This window comes from Procambarus clarkii, chromosome 29, assembly GCF_040958095.1.
Source record: "Procambarus clarkii isolate CNS0578487 chromosome 29, FALCON_Pclarkii_2.0, whole genome shotgun sequence".
NCBI lineage: Eukaryota > Metazoa > Arthropoda > Malacostraca > Decapoda > Cambaridae > Procambarus > Procambarus clarkii.
In genome coordinates this window covers 41,784,870-41,805,546 of record NC_091178.1, presented here as the reverse complement: position 1 = coordinate 41,805,546, position 20,677 = coordinate 41,784,870, and the positions used below count along the sequence as shown (strand labels likewise).

The 20,677-nt window shown below is 42.9% G+C and overlaps 1 protein-coding gene across 1 annotated transcript in view; it reads left to right on the top strand.

The window, feature by feature from the left end:
* Positions 1–13,166: 13,166 nt before the first annotated feature.
* The window catches only part of LOC138369728 (uncharacterized), a 39,571-nt gene continuing 32,060 nt past the window's right edge, over positions 13,167–20,677 (top strand). The window contains exon 1 of the mRNA XM_069333167.1: positions 13,167–13,428. Within this exon, the coding sequence (XP_069189268.1) occupies positions 13,167–13,428 (262 nt within the window). The remainder of the gene's footprint in view (positions 13,429–20,677) is intronic.

Below are 20,677 nucleotides of genomic sequence, written 5' to 3'. Positions count from 1 at the left end.
CACCTCAGCACCGAAACCAGGATAATCAAGAAACTAACAACGTTATATGGAGTAAAAATAAATAAAAATGAATTTTGGAGAATTGATTTTTTAATTACCATCAGCAGTGAAAAGAAACGTAAGAAAGATCAAGAAAATTTGTGTTAGAATTATTAATCTTACTTCTTCGGTTATATTTAATAACATATATATATATATATATATATATATATATATATATATATATATATATATATATATATATATATATATATATATATATATATATATATATATATATATATATATATATATATATATATATATATTATTAAATATGACCGAAAAAGTAAGATTAATAACAAAAGGACAAAAGGAAGTGATAGCCAAAGCTATTTGAACCACTTCCCCGCCGGCAACTCGGATGGTAATCTTGGGCATAGCATTTCACCAAATCACCTCATTCTTTGGGGCACACGAGACCCAGGCTCACTTCTTGCTCCCTTATTTTCCTGATATCTGACAAGAGGTGGTCTACGGTGCCGGCTATAGTGCCATCATCCAAAAACCAGATGTTGAACTCGGTGGACAAGCTTTCGGTGATTTCTTTTAAGACTAAGCAGAAAAGAAGGGGAGCAAGAGGATCACCTTGCTGAACACCTTCACATGATCTGATTTCATGTTAACCAAAGAGCAGTTTTGACTCACCACTGTAGCACGATAGTATGAACGGGTAGAGGGGCCGGAAATGACGATGTACGGCACAAAGTACTGCATCTCTTCTTACCATGTTGAAGGCATTCTTAAAGTCCAGTTTGAGCAGGGCCTTTTCATCAGAAATGTTGGTGATGTATGCTCGTGCTGCATGGGCACGAGCATACATCATTACATCATATATATATATATATATATATTAGTTATATATATATATATATATATATATATATATATATATATATATATATATATATATATATATATATATATATATATATATATATATATATATATATATATATATATATATATATTATTAAATATGACCGAAAAAGTAAGATTAATAATTCTAACACGAATTTTCTCAATCTTTCGTACATTACGCTTCACTGTTGGAGGTAAATCAAAAATCACTTCTCCAAAATTCATTTTTATTTCTAGTCTGACGCGACACGGGCGCGTTTCGTAAAACTTATTACATTTTCAAAGACTTCACAAATACACAACTGATTAGAACTTACGTATCTCTGATTTTATATCTACATTTGAGTGAGGTGGGAGGGGTGATGTGGCATTAACACAAGACAGAACAAGAGGGGATATTAATAGGGTATTAAAAGTATCAACACAAGACAGAACAGAAACAATGGGTATTGAATAGAAGTGTTTGTAGAAAGCCTATTGGTCCATATTTCTTGATGGTTCTATATTGGAGCGGAGTCTTGAGGTGGGTAGAATATAGTTGTGCAATAATTGGCTGTTGATTGCTGGTGTTGACTTCTTGATGTGTAGTGCCTCGCAAACGTCAAGCCGCCAGCTATCGCTGTATCTATCGATGATTTCTGTGTTGTTTACTAGGATTTCTCTGGCGATGGTTTGGTTATGGGAAGAGATTATATGTTCCTTAATGGAGCCCTGTTGCTTATGCATCGTTAAACGCCTAGAAAGAGATGTTGTTGTCTTGCCTATATACTGGGTTTTTTGGAGCTTACAGTCCCCAAGTGGGCATTTGAAGGCATAGACGACGTTAGTCTCTTTTAAAGCGTTCTGTTTTGTGTCTGGAGAGTTTCTCATGAGTAGGCTGGCCGTTTTTCTGGTTTTATAGTAAATCGTCAGTTGTATCCTCTGATTTTTGTCTGTAGGGATAACGTTTCTATTAACAATATCTTTCAGGACCCTTTCCTCCGTTTTATGAGCTGTGGAAAAGAAGTTCCTGTAAAATAGTCTAATAGGGGGTATAGGTGTTGTGTTAGTTGTCTCTTCAGAGGTTGCATGGCTTTTCACTTTCCTTCTTATGATGTCTTCGATGAAACCATTGGAGAAGCCGTTATTGACTAGGACCTGCCTTACCCTACAGAGTTCTTCGTCGACTTGCTTCCATTCTGAGCTGTGGCTGAGAGCACGGTCGACGTATGCGTTAACAACACTCCTCTTGTACTTGTCAGGGCAGTCGCTGTTGGCATTTAGGCACATTCCTATGTTTGTTTCCTTAGTGTAGACTGCAGTGTGGAAACCTCCGCCCTTTTCCATGACTGTTACATCTAGAAAAGGCAGCTTCCCATCCTTTTCCGTCTCGTAAGTGAAACGCAGCACGGAACTCTGCTCAAATGCCTCCTTCAGCTCCTGCAGATGTCTGACATCAGGTACCTGTGTAAAAATGTCGTCAACATACCTGCAGTATATGGCCGGTTTCAAGTTCATGTCGACTAAGACTTTTTGCTCGATGGTACCCATGTAGAAGTTTGCAAACAGGACACCTAGGGGAGAACCCATGGCGACCCCATCTACTTGCTTATACATGTGCCCATCCGGGCTCAAGAAGGGTGCCTCTTTAGTACAAGCTTGGAGTAGTTTCCTCAGAATACTTTCTGGCATGTCAAGAGGAGTCAGAAAAGAAGATTGAGAAAATTCGTGTTAGAATTATTAATCTTACTTTTTCGGTCATATTTAATAATATATGTCTACAGGAAAGACTGCTACCAAAATATATATATATATATATATATATATATATATATATATATATATATATATATATATATATATATATATATATATATATATATATATATATATATATATTGTACCTAGTAGCCAGAATGCAGTTCTTGGCCTACTATGCAAGGCCCGGTTTTCCTAATAAGCCAAGTTTCCCGACTTTCAATATATTTCTTTTTTTCTCATGAAATGATAAAGGTATCCATTTCATTATTTTTGACATAATTTTTGACGTTTGAAGGAACTTTTTCAGTGTCAGAGTAGTTACCGGATGGAATGCATTAGGCAGTGATGTGGTGGAGGCTGACTCCATACACAGTTTCAAATGTAGATATGATAGAGCCCAGCAGGCTCAGGAATCTGTACACCAGTTGATTGACAGTTGAGAGGCGGGACCAAAGAGCCAAAACTCAACCCCCGCAAGCACAAATAGGTGAGTACACACACACACACACACCTTCCCCCCCTCTCTCTCCCCCTCACCCTGTGTCTCCCTCACCCGCTCTCTCCCTCTCCATCTCTCTCTCTCTCTCCCTCCCTCCCTCCCCCATCCCGCTCTGCCCTCCTGACAAATCCTATCACAGCACAACTATAGGAACAGGGGCAAGCATGACAGCCAGAGGTACCAGGGGAACTGGGAAGAGTCAAGGTGACGAAATGAAGGATATGTTTGCCCAGTTTCTGGAGGACATCAAGAGTGAGATGCAAGAAATGATGCAGGAAATGAAGAACAAAATAAGAAACCTGAAAGGAGAGCTGACAGCAGCAAAGGAGGAGATTAGAGCCCTTAAAGAGAATCGTATCGAGGCTGAGACTCAGAAAATCATCCAGAGAGAAGGTGGTAATAGTTTTTTGGATGACAATGCCACAATAAAAGCAACATTTGCAGAAATTCTAAAAAAAAATAACTCTGAAGTAATGACTGCAGTGATGGAGGTGACCATGAAAGCAGCCACCTCATAGGATGCGCCACGCTCCACTAACCAACTGCTAGAAAGGAACAGATCAGTGGTTGTTGTGGGTATTAAAGAGCAGGAAGGGTCGAATAGGACAGAGTGGAATGACAAGGACAAAGCAGCAGTGAATGAAGTACTAACGTCACTAGACATGGAAGGGGCTGAGCATAGCATTGAGAAGGTTTTCAGGCTAGGTTGGTACAACAAAGACCGAGACCGAGTGATAAAGATAGTGTTTGCAAACGAGAGCACAAAGGAGAAGATTCTATCAAGGAAAAGCTCCCTGAAAAACGTGGGAAAATTAAAAAATGTATTCCTCCAAAGAAACATGACAAGGGAGGAGAGAGCCGTGGCGGCAGAAGCAAGGAAGAGGCACAGGGCGAGAGGGGAAAACCAGGAAGTCGCAGCTTCCAACACAACACCCCCAGAGGCGAGGGGGGAACCCACAACCAGCTACCCAGTAACACCAGAGGGGAGGACAACCCCGCCACCCTCCTCTGCATAGAAAACCCCCCTACCCCAAACCCTCCCTGCCCCCACTCAAATGTTCAGCCAAATCTCCCTCACCCCACACCCAATCCCCACCCTTATACCCCTCCCCTCCTCCCACCGAGTCCTCCCTCCTCCCCTTTCCTTCCTGTCCTCCCTCCCCTTTCACCCCATTCCCTCCCTGTCCCTCCCCCTTCACTGGATCCCCCGCCCTTCATCCCAGTATCCTCTGAGACCCTGTTATCCACCTCACAGGTCCTCACTCCCATGAAACAGCTTCCCCCACCAGCTGAACACTCACCAAGGAGGCGATTTGAGAAGGGACAGAAGAAAGTGAGCCTCAAAGTAATGTACACTAACATAGATGGAATTACAAATAAAGCAAATGAGCTTGGAGAACGGGTATTAGAGGAAAACCCAGACATAATAGCCCTCACAGAAACAAAGCTCTCGAAAACGATAACAAACGCAGTGTTCCCACAGGACGATTATGTTATCAGGAAAGAGAGGGAAGGAAGAGGTGGGGGTGGTGTAGTTCTGCTGGTAAGAAAAGGCTGGGATTTTGAGGAGATGGTTATTGAGGGCTGCGAAGGTTTCAGTGACTACATAGCAGGTACCATAACAGCTGGAGGGAAAAAAATTATGGTCGTAGTCATATATAATCCACCACCAAATGACAGAAGACCTCCACAGGAATATGATAGAAACAACATGGCCACCATTAACATAATAGAAAGAGCAGCTTCTGTTGCTAGCAGGAATGGATCTGGACTACTAATAATGGGAGACTTCAACCATGGGAAGATAGATAGGGAGAACAGAGACCCGCATGGAGGACCAGAAACATGTGCCTGCTGGGGCTGGTGCCTGTGTCTCGGGTGTGCCTCCTGTTCCTTCCTCACCCGGGGGCTCTCCGCAGTGGTGTGTGGTGGCTTCTGGTGCCGGGGGTGGTGAGGATGCTGGTGCTGGGCGTGGCCTGGTGGTGACTTTGAGAAAGGATGCACGCCGCCATGGTTCCCTGCAGTTGTCTGATGGTGTGCCCGTGGCCGCTGGTGCCCCTGTGGTGGTGCCCTCTGTCCGGCCCCCCTACTGTGGAGGACCTGGAGGCCTGGGTTGCCGAGTTCCTGCTTTCTGAGAAGCAGGAGGACTTTTCTGATGAGCGGGTTCCTGGTGTATGGGATAGGGTGGCGGTTACTCGCGTCCGGAGGGACACCATATGGGTTCCCTGTCTGCGAGTGTTTGTTGCCGGGGCTCCGATTCACATGGCGCCCCCGGTGGTTGGTCAACCCTTTTGGGGAGGTGGCTGATTTGGGAGGCGTTTAATGTGCGGTATCTCCATTCCCGGGCAATTATGTAAACTGATTTTACTTTGACATGTATGTTATCCTTCTGCATTGCTCGCATGTGTTTTTATTCTTAGCTTGTTATGTGCTGTGCGATTTTCTTGTTTTGTTTCATGATGTTCTTTATGTTGTGTTTTGTTCTCGGTCCTTCAGGCCGATGCGTGTTTGTTGTTCTTTATGTACCTATGTTTATTTTCGGATTTGCATGGGTTGCTTGTTTATTATTGGTTTGTTGCAGAGCGGTTGGTTTGGTGTGGGTGTTTTTATTCATGTCTTGTTTCTGTGCTGTACGTTTGCACTGGTGTTTTAATTATTACTTTACATGTTGTACTTGTTTATTATTTTGTTTTTTTGTTGCTGTTGTGTATTGTGCTTGTCCTTTTATGTTTTCTGTTATGCATCTTGATGTTTGTTTTGTTTTATGATGTTTTGTTTTGAGATGTTACTGTGCTTGCTTGTTTGACAATTGTTTTCTATTTTGTGTCCTGATGTCTGTGTTTTTCACTGCATTTATCGTGTTTGTATTTTGTTGTACTGAGCTGTCGGCCCTTCTGGCCGGTGGTCTATTGTTTTATTTTGTTATGTTTTCTGTGTTTTTTCTCGTTTTAATTGTATTTAAATTGCATGCTTTGCATGTAAAAATAGAAATAAAAAAAAAATTAACGACAGCTCGTTAAATCGTTAACACTACATTAGTCTTCACTTGACAATTCCTCCACTGCGTGAACTTCACTGTGACTGTTGCCTTTACACGTCCCTACGTTAATGACAACAATGTTCAACGAAACAAGTGACCTCGTTAAGTAAATCGTGACCCCCTGTGACGTTAAAGGACTTTAATTCTCATGGAATCCTTCACAGTACACAATGCCTTCTACCAAGGACAAACTTGTCTACGGTTTACACACGGTACACACGGTACAACACAGTACATCCTTGCCACTCACGGCAAAATTTGTAAATGACTTCCCCAGTAAATTATCCACCAATAATTCACACTTTACCACAACACAACAGTAAAATAAGCGCTGGCCAATATAATAATGGAATTTTTTTATAACCAAGGGAAACCTCCCTGTTACCACTTTCACTGCTCGAAAAGGGGAATAGAGAAAATGGAAACAAATAAAACTCACTTTACTCCACCACTGAATGTGTCTGTATGTGTCCTCACACACGTCAACCTCACAGTTGGGCTCAACCTCAACTTGGTGACGGCAACCAGGGTAAACTGACACGTCTCCAATTCCCATTCACCTCACTAGGTGGTCGACTTGGGACAGAGGACAGACGGAACACTGGGTGCGAAACCAGCTTCAGAGCTTTATTACCCAAAACGGAAACAGTGTACTTACATCAATCTCGCGGGCCCGCCACACACACTCACATACATACACGTCAACCTCACTTCCACTGCTGCTGCTGGATGATGACGTAGGCGTCCTCACTTCCTACACGTGGTCAGTTGGAGCATGGGTCCTAGACCACGGGGTTAGCTCCACACACAGCGACCAGGTGGCGCGAACACGACGGCTTAGGCAGCCCAGGGTGCGCGCGCACAACAGATTACACAGCTAGGATGCGGTACCACGCCCTTCCACTTGACACGGTACCGCAGGATACGATGGTACACGGTGTTACACGGTACACGAGACGGAGTCCTACACTGTTCTCTTCTAATTCCTCTTAGAAATTTAAGGTTTCTATCATAACACTGAAACCTTCTCTAGCACGTCTCACTGCAGGACCTTCAAGCACAGATACGATAGACGGCGGATGTCACTAACCTAGGCCGATAATTAACAGCCTCACTCAGTCCAGTTGCTCTGAGATGGCGTCTCATAAACACACGGCTTAGATGTCTCAGTTCGCACATTCGGTGCACCTTTCCGAACTACCGGATTCTTACGGACGGCTCCCGGAAAGATAGCAAGATGATAGGCGTGACTTTACTAACGTTGCAGGCGGTATTTCCCGATGCCTTGCCTAGCACGGGAAAGTACGTCCTCCCATAGCAACGTTCATGGTAAGAATATTTTTTCCAGCCAAGACGGCCCCGGGGATAACATGCGGCACCCCTCAGCGTCTTGACCAATCACGATTCAGCATTCCTGAGGCCCAGGAGCCTTGGCCAATGGCGCACCTGCCTCACGATGCTACCCCCTCTCTCTCACGAAGTGGACATGTGATAGGGGGGGGGAGGTCTACAGCCGTTTTCCCCCCATACCTCCCTCTCTACACTTGACTTGTACAAAAAAATTCCCCTGAAATCAACTCCTTCCTGTAATTTCCTTCACAGACCTGATACAGCGATCAGAATGACATCAATGGCTAGCAAATGTCACGGGCTGTTTAACGACACCCAACACGACTGTGGAAAAAGTTATATTCAGAAAGTTGAATCACGGTGCACATCACTGGTGCACTATGCAATTTCGTACTTCATTCAGTGTATGAGAGAGCAGGAAAAATATGTCTCCTGACACCTTCCCACTACCTCCCCTCGTTCGCCTTTCTTTCTCTTGTTCCCCCTTCCCTTCCTTCGAGCCGACATTGGTCATAAACACGCCAAGGGCAGGCATGTGACACTGTGCGGGCGACTCAGGCTATATCTAGGGGAAGAGGAAGGGGAGGGCTATGAGGGGTGTACAGATCACTACATTCGTTCGAGGTGAAGAAAAATCAATAAATGTAGACTGTATTACACGTGTTATAAAATTACTCAACGTTTCGAACCTACATGCTTCATTCTCAAGTGATTTTAAAGTACAGGGGATATTAGATTTATACCATTAGGGGAGACGGTGTCAGGTGTAGACAAAATAGACCAATACAAATGGGACAAGAATAAGGCATAAAGGGGAGAAAAGTAGGGCGTTAAAGTTTGAAGAAAAAGGCGAAAATAGAACCCAAAGCACGTTGGGCCCATGATTCACGTGAATTGTTCATAGCATGTTGAGCAATGTCTTCTATGTTTGCATCTTCATGTTCCGGTCTTGTTCTTACTCTCATGGTGGGTAGATGAATAGTTCCATAATTTGGGTTTTCATGGTAGGTTTTTCCATTTTTATGTGGATTGTTTCAAGAATTCGTAATCATCTTACATCTTGGGTTATGTCTATTATACAAGTGTTTTTATGCAATCTATATAAATAAAAATGGAAATGTTCGTTTGTTCATAATCGCTAATCTCCGGAATTTCTTCACTGATTACTTTGAAATTTTTAATCCACATTCCATTCTCATCCCAGCACGTTTTTATATACATACTATATAGATGCCTATATATATATAGATATATAGTTTTTTTCTGAAAAACTGTGTTTTTCATGTGAGGGAAATCTTCGAAACCTCTTTACCGATTGCGTTGAAATTATGACACAACGTTGCATTCGAATATGGGCGTCTTTTTATATACCTGCCATATACATAACTCACCTGTGACAAGAAAAAACATGCTTATTTTGAAAAACAGTGCCATCTGTTGGTCGTAAGAGCAACATACGCTGTAATCTCCGAAAATTCTTCACTGATTGCTTTGAAATTATGACACAATGTTGTATTTGAATAGGCGCGTCTTTTCATATACCTACTATATAGATGCCACCCCTGTGACAGGTAAAAACATGCGTTTTTGATAAACAGCACCATCTGTTGCACATAAGATCAACACATGCTATGCTAAATATGTTACAATTCAATTTCAATGTTTCTGATTTCATTGAAAAATGAAATTTTCATAAATTTCGATTTATTTTAATTTTGATTCAATTATTTTTGTGACATTGCGTTGGAATTGAGCTGTGTTATTAACCATACCGTTCATTTCTTGAGTATGGTTTATTTTTCTATTTTTTCGTTATTTTTCATTTCGTTTTTTGAACTGTTTTTCTTATATTTCAGTGATGGGGACATCTGGGGCCAGATTCAAGAAGCAGTTATGCAAGTACTTACGAAAGTGTACATCGTTCCTCAATCTTTGATGGCTTTAGTTGCATTTATTAAACAGTTTACAAGCATGAAAACTTGTCAATCAACTATTTTTATTGTTATAAACAGCCTCCTTGTGCTTCGCAGCTCATTAACTGTTTAATAATTGTAAACAAAGCTGCCAAAGAATGAGAAGAATACAGGTTCGTAAGTGTTTGCCTAACATCTTTGTGAATCTAGCCCCAGATTATTTGATGTTCCCAGTTTTCTGATGGGAACATCAGATCATTTGATCATCAGACGAGGGAGTGGGGAATGATGGGAAGGACGAGGGGACAGGGGAGGGGGGTAATGGTGGAGGAGGACGAGGGGACAGGGGAGTTGGGGATGGTGTGGACGAGGGGAATGGAGAATGGTTGGGATGACAAGGGGAGAGGAGTGTGGGGGATAGTGGGGAGGATGACGGGACGGGTGATGAGAGGAAATGGTAGGGAGGACGAGGAGATGGGGGAGGGGAAGAATGGTAGAGAGGTCGAGGGGACGGGGAGTAGGAGATTGAGGGGAGAGCGAGGGGATGGTGGAGTAGCGAAAAATTCGAGATTTGTGTAACGTTTTCAATTAATTTTCATTATATTCGAATATTTTTTGAGCTCCCTGCCCCTTAATTTTACTTCCAGCTTGCCCTTGCCTCCCTGAAATCTAACAACTCTATTCTTATCCTTCCTTCCGACAAAGGCAATTCGGTGGTTGTCCTTGAGCGTGTGGGCTACCTCCAGAAAGCAAATGTTCTACTTCCCTGACTTCTAATTTTTTGGATTGCCATAAAACTTTCTTCAACCGCAAACTAAGACAGCTCCCTCGTCTTTGCCCTCCTGACTTCAATCTTATTAATCGTTTTCGAGTCATCTGCCCTTCTCTTCCTTATTTGTATGATCAACCTAAGACTCATAAACCTGGTGCTCCTCTTCTTCCTATCATTTCTTCAAGGGGGCTCTGTCGACTACCCTCTTGCCTCCTGGCTAGCTAAAACTCTGATTCCTTACCTTGGTACTTTTTCTCCTGCCCACCTTCCTCACTCTCAGGACACTCATAGAAAGACTGCGCCTGCAGCCCTCCTATAAGATGCCTAGTCTTGATGTCGACTCTCTGTTCACTACTGTTTCCCCTCGATGACGTTCTCTCTTTCCTTAGACAGAAGGCGACTGAGGGCCTTTTTCCTCTCTAGCTTCCCAGTGACGTTTTCCTCGAACTCATCAGACTCTGTGTTGATTCTAACTCATTCTCTTTCAACAGTAAATACTTCTCTAAAATTTTCGGTGTCGCTATGGGTTACACTCTTTCCCCTGTTCATGCTAATCTCTACGTGGAATACTTCGAAACTGTTCTTTATCCTTCTATTGATACTCGTCCCTCTCTCTGGCTTCGCTATGTTCATGATATTTTTGCTTAATGGCCCCATGACCTTAGTCTTTTCCAGCTTTTCTTCTCCTCTCCTCTCTGAACAATCTGGCACCTTCAATACATTTCAAAGTTGAATGGGAATCTAATTCCCTCTTTCCTTTTCTTGACGTTCACGTTCACAGCTCTGTGCCCGGGTTCATTTTCTCTGTCTACCGCAGACCCATGCATAGTGACATGTACATTCACTCCTTTTCCTACCATCCTCCTTCTGTTAAGAAAAGTGTCCTCGTCTCTCTCTTCCACTGCGCTCTACACATCTGCGACCCTCAGTTTGTTAATTCTAAAATTTCCTTTATTTACAAATCATTCTCTCCCCTTGGTTACCCTTTTAATATTTATGAACTGTGTCTATTCTGTACTAAAAGAAATTTCTTTCATCCTAAACCTGCTTCCAACACTAGCAGCAATGTGCTCCGCCTTCCATTCATATCTAGTTCACACTGGTCCTCCTGCTTCTAATGCTGCTGGTGTCTACTCTATTTCTTGTTCGTCTTGTCCTCGTCAATATTTTAGTGAAACTGGGCATACACTTAATGACAGACTTAAAAACACAAAAGAAGTGTTAAGTCTACAGACACAAACAGCGCTCTCTTCTGCCATGTTAGGGATTCTAATCATCATATTGATTGGTCTTCCTCAAAAATAATCTTTCCTGCCTCTACTCTACACAGACGCCATCTTGTAGAATCAGTTCTGATACACACCCTACCCAACATGAACCTGAGTCCTGGCTGTTGTTGTTGCTGTTGACTCTTCCCTTCCACGGTATATACTGAAATGTTCTAAACTTTCTAGCATACGTGACCTAACATAAGCCTACCTTTCATTTTTCTCTTTTCTCTTTCTTTTTCTTTTTTCTCTCACGTTCCCATTATTATACCTATTATTACTCCCTTTATTACACCTTACCAACCGTACCTTTTCCCTTGCTCTTTTCTTCCTCTTAGATTTCCGTCTCCTCATCTCTCTTGCATTACTCATGCCCTGGCCTCCCTCGTCTCATAGAGCCAAAGTAGCTGAAGGAAGATCCACTGCGATATGCCACAACAAGCCACTGGTTACTACTCATTCAAGCCTGGCAAAAATATTTCCAGAGACATTGCAGTAACCATACACAGACTCAGACTTGGTTACAAGTGCTGCTGGGAGGTAATAAACTCAATAGTTAAAGAGTGTCATATCTGTAGAACAGAAGCAGAGGCGCCCCTGCTACACTACTTACTGGAATGTGAAGCTACTGAAGACCTGCGGATCAAACTCAACATTAATCCAACGACAGCAGCTGCATTAGATGCACATTCCACAGCGACTACATTGATTAGAAAAGCCGTAGAGGAATGGAACTCATTAGTGAGCATTCTGCATCTATATCCGCCACCAAGATAATGTTATTAAAACAAGACTAAAACCAGTGCACAAAAACAGAAGGGAAAAAGAAATAGGGAAAACGGAGGAATCCATACCAACATTTAAAACTTTGACCCAAATATCACAGTAACAAGGTTATCGCCAATAACTGAACACATTTACGGGCTTACCATAGCCCGTACTACATGGACATTTCATCTTTATTTGACATCATCTTCTTTATTTGACAATGAAAACACAATATTGCTCTCTTCTCAAGTCATTTTACTTGTCATTATACATTTTACTAACAACTACTGTGAAGCAGGATATCTTAAATCATAATAATATATTCAGGCGTAGCATCGTGTTGCTCATGCCTTAAGCTGAAATGGTAAGATAACTAATGGTGGTGTTCAGAGCACCTGTGAAGGTCATTGTTAATTGATGGCGACAACGATGTTCCTTCAGCTAATTCTCTAATTTCATCAGTTACATACCATTTATAGTTATATTGGTTGAATGGTGATGGCAACAATGTTACTCTTTAATTGAGCTAATATTGCCAACATTATATTGCAAAAGTTTATGGTGTACGATGCTTATAAAGGTTATATTGGCTAACTGACGATGGCAGGACTGGAACTATCGGTCCACCCTAGTAAAGTCAGCTATTGTTTCATAATGGTCTTCTTCTGTTAATAATAATAATAATAATAATGCAAATAATAATAAAAATAATAATAATAATAATAATAATAATAATAATAATAATAATAATAATAATAATAATAATAATAATAATAATAATAATAATAATAATAATAATAATATTTATTAGGGGAAAAGTACATACATATTAAATTGGATACAAATGACAATCCCCATACCCCCTCAGCCAGGGAAAATGATCGAGGGACATCACCACAGACAGGGACAGGGAAGAATGGTGCATACTATCTGTGAATGGATCAGCCAGACATTAGGGGGATTCAGCAGTGACCTGCAGGAAATGAAAGTGGGATTCAGCAGAGACCTGCATGAAATGAAAGTGGGATTCAGCAGTGACCTGCAGGAAATGAAAGTGGGATTCAGCAGAGACCTGCAGGAAATGCAAGCATTAATACATAGCCAAAAAAGTGAGTTGGAGGAAGCCAAGGAGAAGATAAAGAGACTGAGGGAAAAATCAGAATTCAAACCAGTACAGGGTATGCAACCTCCTGGAGACAGGGTTCGAAGCTGATGGAGGGCGCCTTCCAGGGGCGACTCTCGTTTGCAGAAATACTGCAAAACATCCAAAGTGCCAAGCCTGCTTTAGAGGCAGAAGCTATGAAAGCAGTTACCTCACAGGAAGGTGCAAAATGTACTGAACAAATGTTGGAAAGGAAAAAACAGTTATAATTGTAGGAGTACAGGAACCAGAAGGATCCAGTCAGGAGGAGTGGAGAAGGGGGGACCGAGCAACAATGACAGAGATCTTGAAGAGATTGGATATGAAAGAGGCAAATTGTAACATAGAGAAGGTTTTCAGACTGGGCATCTAAAAAGAAGAAAAGGAAACGACTGATAAGGGTTGTTCTAATGAACGAGGTAATAAAAGAAAAAATCCTTTCCAGAAAGAGCAGATTTATGAGGTTAGGGGGATGTGATGACGTCTCTCTGTAAAGGTACATAACGAGGGAAGAGAGAAGGAAGGAAGGCTGCAGAAGCAAGGAGGAGAGGCAAAGAAAGGGTTTAGAATATGGGAGTCACAAGACTCAGATCAGTAGCTCCAGGAACCTCAGAGGGGAGTGGGAATCCCCCCACCAACAAGCCAGTAACCCCAGGGTGGATTATAACAGAAGCCTCTCATCATCCATCTCCATAGCCATCCCTCAACAATCACCTGCACCTCCCCAGACAGTGAAGTTCCTCTTCAGACCATGCCCCCTCCCTGTTCCCTGACCCCAGGCCCACCATGTCCCCCCCCCCTCATGCCCGTCTTCTTCCACAACCCCTTCCACAGGCCCTCCCTGTTCCTTCACCCCTTGACCTTCCCTTGTTTCTCCAGCCCATGCCCTTCCCAGTTCCGCCACCCCAAGCTCTCCTTCCTACCCCAACCCCCCTTCCTCCTTGACCCCACCCCTCCCCAGGCTCCCTTTCCCTCCCCAACCCCCAGCCTCCCGGTCAATCCAACTCAGTCTCCCCTGCAAACCCCAACCCGTGATCTCCCACCACATGCCCCTCCTGCTTCCTCATCCCATGCCCTAATTAACCCTCAACCCCCGACGCCTTCAGCCACACCACCTAATACCCTTTTAGCCTCCCAGGTCCTCCTTGCTAGGCCCTCCCACCCCATGACACCTCCTGCCCTCCAACTCCAGGAGAATCAATAGAAACTGAGAATAGACAGAGGAGAGTCAGCTTCAATGTAATGCACTCGGACATAAATGGGGTTACAAGCAAGACAACTGAACTTAGGGAAAGAGCACAGGAAGTAAACCCAAATGTAATTGGACTCACAGAAACAAAACTCTCAGTAATCATAATGAATGCAGTGTTTTCCCAGGACTACAGTGTAATAGGTAAAGAGAGGAAAGGAAGGGGAGGAGGCGGAGTGGCTCTACTGATAAGAAAGGAATTGAGTTTCGAGGAGATGGTTATTCTGGGATGTGAAGGGTTCAGAGACTTTATAACAGGTACCATGACGATGGGAGGATCAAGAGTAGTAGTAGTAGCAGTGATATATAACCCCACCACCAAATGAAAGAAGACCCAGGCAAGAGTATGACAGAAACAACATAGCAGTTAGCACTATAATTGAGAGAGCAACCGCTGCTGCCTGTAGAAATTGCTCCCATCTGCTCATAATTGTGGACTTTAATCACCGAAGGATAGACTGGGAAAACAAGGAACCATATGGAGGTGAGGAAACATGAAGAGCAAAACTGTTGGACCTGGCGACTAGAAACTTTTTAAGTCAGTATGTCAAGGGTCCCAAGAGAATGAGAGGCAACGATGAACCAGCAAGACTCGACCTAGTATTTACTCTGAACGATTCAGACATAAGGGAAATCGGTCTCGAATCTCCCGTGGGAATGAGTGATCACAGTGTGAGAGTTTGAGATTAGTGGAATAAGTGAAATGGTTGAGGAATTGAGCTCGGAAAATGTCTAAGAATTTTGTTTATTCTTTAACCTTTATTCGTGTCGTGATATTCAATTAGGTCGCCTGAGGAAGGACTTGCTTAGCTAACACACAAAGTGTAGTAAGCTGCTCATTCCTCACTCTAGGACCATATATGAACAATTGACTAGGCGCGAGCAAACGCTGAGACACCCAATAAAATTGAAATCCCCTCCACTTGGTCGCTGACCTTCGCCATTCGGCGAAATGAATCTAACGAGTTGGTCCTGGGCTCTCACAACAATAATTTATTGTTGTGTGGTTCCGTATATTTGGTCCAAAACTCTGAATCAGTCTCAATTTTTATAGTCGAGTGTGACAGTACACTTACAGGGAAATAATAATGTGTGGGCGTGTAACGAAAAGACAGTGTTAACCATAACAACTTAGTTTATTCAATAAAGTACTAACTACTACAACAAAACAAAAAAAAATATCAATGACGTTACTCGAAATCCTTCCTGTGACACTATCAATGACAGCTAGACACCAGCCCCTCGGACTGCATAATGAACTAACTCGAACATAAGCGTGAACACAGAGGAATCAACAAGATACAAGAACTAACAGATCTATAATTACAATTACAACAAATGACACAGTGGATTCTGAAACACGTCTCCAGTAACCTCCTACTGTTCTACGTTCTGTGCAGTCTACACCTGCAATAGCGGTTGCAATGCAATAAAATCAGTAGCCTTTCAATGACAACAATGACTAATGGGTTCACTGGCAACTCCAGCACCCTTCCTCATATTAATCCTTATGTTAACACTCCGTCCCCCTGACGATCAACAATCAATAACAATTTGATTTACGTTAATAACAAAATAACATTCAAGTTAATTTAATAACTCTTACAACTGTCACTAGTAACGCGGAAATTACACAACACTCTACCCGTCGAGCATTCAGTGAGAAAATCCCATTAATCCCTGTACTACCAGACAACTGATTAATCTCTTTACTAGTTATGTTAATTTACGTTAATCGGTTACTAATCACTAAGCGATGGTAAACTCTGATTTACGATGTCCAACGTGCTAAGAGAACGGTAATCAATCGTGATTACTTTTACGGTAATTAATTACTATCATCAAGATCAATAATTAATCAATTAAATATGCAACCTTTCACACTGGCTCAGCAATTTACATTAAGGTATGAATTCCGTCTAAGCCTTCCATACTCAGACCTTTTCAAGTAGCTAATAACAGTAATTAGGCACCACGTTTACGTTATTCTAAAATGACATTACTCCTCCCACGAGTCAATCAAGTGCCGGTACTTCCGGGCAGATAAATAACGACGTTACATTAATGGAACAATGGAGCCTTCGTGTGAGTCGATCAAACACGGATCGAGGCTAATTACTTTGACTTCCTGAAACACGTCAATTACCCAGCCAACTGACCGTTAATTACGACAGACAATACTCTAATTCTTATCTGGCTGATGGCTAGGCTCCCTGAGACTACCGTAGCTGCTTTGCAAGAAAGTAAATTAAGCCAAACGTATTCTACGTTACTCAAATTGTCAAAGAACAAATTCTCTTAAAGCAAAGAGCGTTTCCTTGGTTACGTTATATTAATTGCCTCGCAATCACCTCACTGAATACTGGACTTCGATGTTCTACCAGATAAACAGGAAAATATAAAAACCCAAGTACTCGTCTACAGCCGAGTTCACCCACGACAATGACAAATCACAGTGATTTACGTTACAATCCGGTTGCAATGACAATACTGCAGAACCTAGTAAAATAACATACAGGACATAAACCCTCTAAAACACTGCCCCACAATGACTTTACTGAACTGCAATCACATACGGTGATTGCTCAACACTTGCAACAATCACCTTAATTGACAACCCCTTTGTAATAACACACATGGTAAGTACTCTAAATTCCAAGTAGTAGAATACTGCCCAACACTTACTTACTGTTGCAAATGGCCAACAGTGCGCTCTAAATAACCCCTTAGAACACAGGTCCACACATTGCAATCACCACAGTAAATAACACAATAATACTGGGCACCGTGACACTACGATAATATATATATAATTACTGCTGACACATGTAGCCTACAGATTTCAAACGTTACTGGGAACACTAAGGAGATCTCGCACTCCTTAAATCACATGGGTGAGTGATTTATCGATCCCGCAGGCCGAAAAACACTCCCGAGAATTACGTTACTCGACAGAGCGACGGCTATCACTCACCAACAGCCTCGTCACTCATCAAATTCTACCAAAATTACGCTAATACTGCAACCACAATTATATATATATATATATATATATATATATATATATATATATATATATATATATATATATATATATATATATATATATATATATATATATAACTGAAAACTCACACCCCAGAAGTGACTCGAACCCATACTCCCAGGAGCAACGCAACTGGTATGTACAAGACGCCTTAATCCACTTGACCATCACGACCGGACATAATGAGGTGATAGCCGAGGCTATTTGAACCACCCCACCGCCGGCACTCGGATAGTAATCTTGGGCATAGCATTTTACCAAATCACCTCATTCTTTGGGGCACACGTGAGGAACACAAATGCGAACAAGCCTGAATGGTCCCCAGGACAATATGCAACTGAAAACTCACACCCCAGAAGTGACTCGAACCCATACTCCCAGGAGCAACGCAACTGGTATGTACAAGACGCCTTAATCCACTTGACCATCACGACCGGACATAATGAGGTGATAGCCGAGGCTATTTGAACCACCCCACCGCCGGCACTCGGATAGTAATCTTGGGCATAGCATTTTACCAAATCACCTCATTCTTTGTTTTCAGTTTGCATATTGTCCTGGGGACCATTCAGGCTTGTTCGCATTTGTGTTCCTCACGTGTGCCCCAAAGAATGAGGTGATTTGGTAAAATGCTATGCCTAAGATTACTATCCGAGTGCTGGCGGTGGGGTGGTTCAAATAGCCTCGGCTATCACCTCATTATGTCCGGTCGTGATGGTCAAGTGGATTAAGGCGTCTTGTACATACCAGTTGCGTTGCTCCTGGGAGTATGGGTTCGAGTCACTTCTGGGGTGTGAGTTTTCAGTTGCATATTGTCCTGGGGACCATTCAGGCTTGTTCGTATTTGTGTTCCTCACGTGTGCCCCAAAGAATGAGGTGATTTGGTAAAATGCTATGCCCAAGATTACTATCTGAGTGCCGGCGGTGGGGTGGTTCAAATAGCCTCGGCTATCACCTCATTATGTCTGGTCGTGATGGTCAAGTGGATTAAGGCGTCTTGTACATACCAGTTGCGTTGCTCCTGGGAGTATGGGTTCGAGTCACTTCTGGGGTGTGAGTTTTCAGTTGCATATTGTCCTGGGGACCATTCAGGCTTGTTCGCATTTGTGTTCCTCACGTGTGCCCCAAAGAATGAGGTGATTTGGTAAAATGCTATGCCCAAGATTACTATCCGAGTGCCGGCGGTGGGGTGGTTCAAATAGCCTCGGCTATCACCTCATTATGTCCGGTCGTGATGGTCAAGTGGATTAAGGCGTCTTGTACATACCAGTTGCGTTGCTCCTGGGAGTATGGGTTCGAGTCACTTCTGGGGTGTGAGTTTTCAGTTGCATATTGTCCTGGGGACAATTCAGGCTTGTTCGCATTTGTGTTCCTCACGTGTGCCCCAAAGAATGAGGTGATTTGGTAAAATGCTATGCCCAAGATTACTATCCGAGTGCCGGCGGTGGGGTGGTTCAAATAGCCTCGGCTATCACCTCATTATGTCCGGTCGTGATGGTCAAGTGGATTAAGGCATCTTGTACATACCAGTTGCGTTGCTCCTGGGAGTATGGGTTCGAGTCACTTCTGGGGTGTGAGTTTTCAGTTGCATATTGTCCTGGGGACCATTCAGGCTTGTTCGCATATATATATATATATATATATATATATATATATATATATATATATATATATATATATATATATATATATATATATATATATATATATATATATATTTATATATATTTTTTTTTTTTTTTTTTATAAAGTTTGTGAGGGTACCACCTCTGGTGCCAATGTGGGGACCCATAGCCTCGGAGAAGAAAATAAATAGTATTCAGAGGAGACCTTGTGGTTTCTCACTGAACACTAATATTATCTTCTCCTACCACCCCCATTCTTTTGTATGTACACATATACATTTACTTTATTTGAACTGTGTTACAAAAAAGGAGTTACATACGGGTTACAAAGATGGTTATCATAGGTTGTCGAGTTCCTCCAGCTCCTCAGATGGCGGGCAGGAACCCTGGATGCAGTGCGCATTTTCCCTCTGTATCGCCACACTGAGGCACTGGAAAAGAAAGCTTGCAGCTCTTGGGTCCCTTGTTTTTTCAATGAGCCTAGAACCCAGTTCCTTCAAAAAACTGGTAGCACTTTTACCCCAGGCGCCGAGTGTCTCAGAAGCAATGGGAACAAAATTGTAGTGGTGATCCAGTTCTCTATACTTACGGGATTTGACTGCTTCCCTGTGGGTGACAGCGCCACCTGGTTGTGCAACACTGAGGTTAATGTAGGTGTTAGCCAGGGTTGATACGCACGTGTTGTCCCATACCAACTGCTTGCCATTCTTTCAGGGGTTCACTGTGATACCATTCGGGCGACCAATAAGAGCATCAGAGTTACGGGGCATTAGGTAACGGGGCTCTCTTTCAGCTGGGCATCCAGCTGTGGTGAGGCTCCTCTTGATGATGTCGTTAACTTCATTGTGCCTCGAGTGCCATCCCCCTGTGCTTTGGCAGAGTAGGCCATGGTGGCCGTACCTGTCAGCCACCACCTCGCCGCAAATACACCTATATCTGGTGTGGATTGGGGCAGCAAGGCGGAGGGCCACAGCAATTCGGAGGGCGTGTGGTGTGAGACGCGTGCCAGTTGCCGACATTGGGGTTGCTAACAGGAAATCCCCTGCATGTGGTGCTGCTACTGCTGTGAGGCGAACAATGTCGTGTTGTGTTGTTGCAGCACCCAGGCACTCTGCAGCAACTTGGTCTACAATGGGGCCATCCCAGCTGGATTGCTTGTGGGCTTTTGGGGATGGTGGTTGAGGTGATTGGCCTGCACGAGAGGCCCACTCTGTGGCACAGCGTGTAAAATTGGGATCATGTACACCTGCCAGCTGATGTAAGTGGGCAGGTAGAATTTCCTTCACAAGGTCGTCGGATGCTGATTAGGAGGACAGGAAGGCTGGAACAGCGATTTGCGTTGCTGTTCGAACTCCGAGGCCCCCAA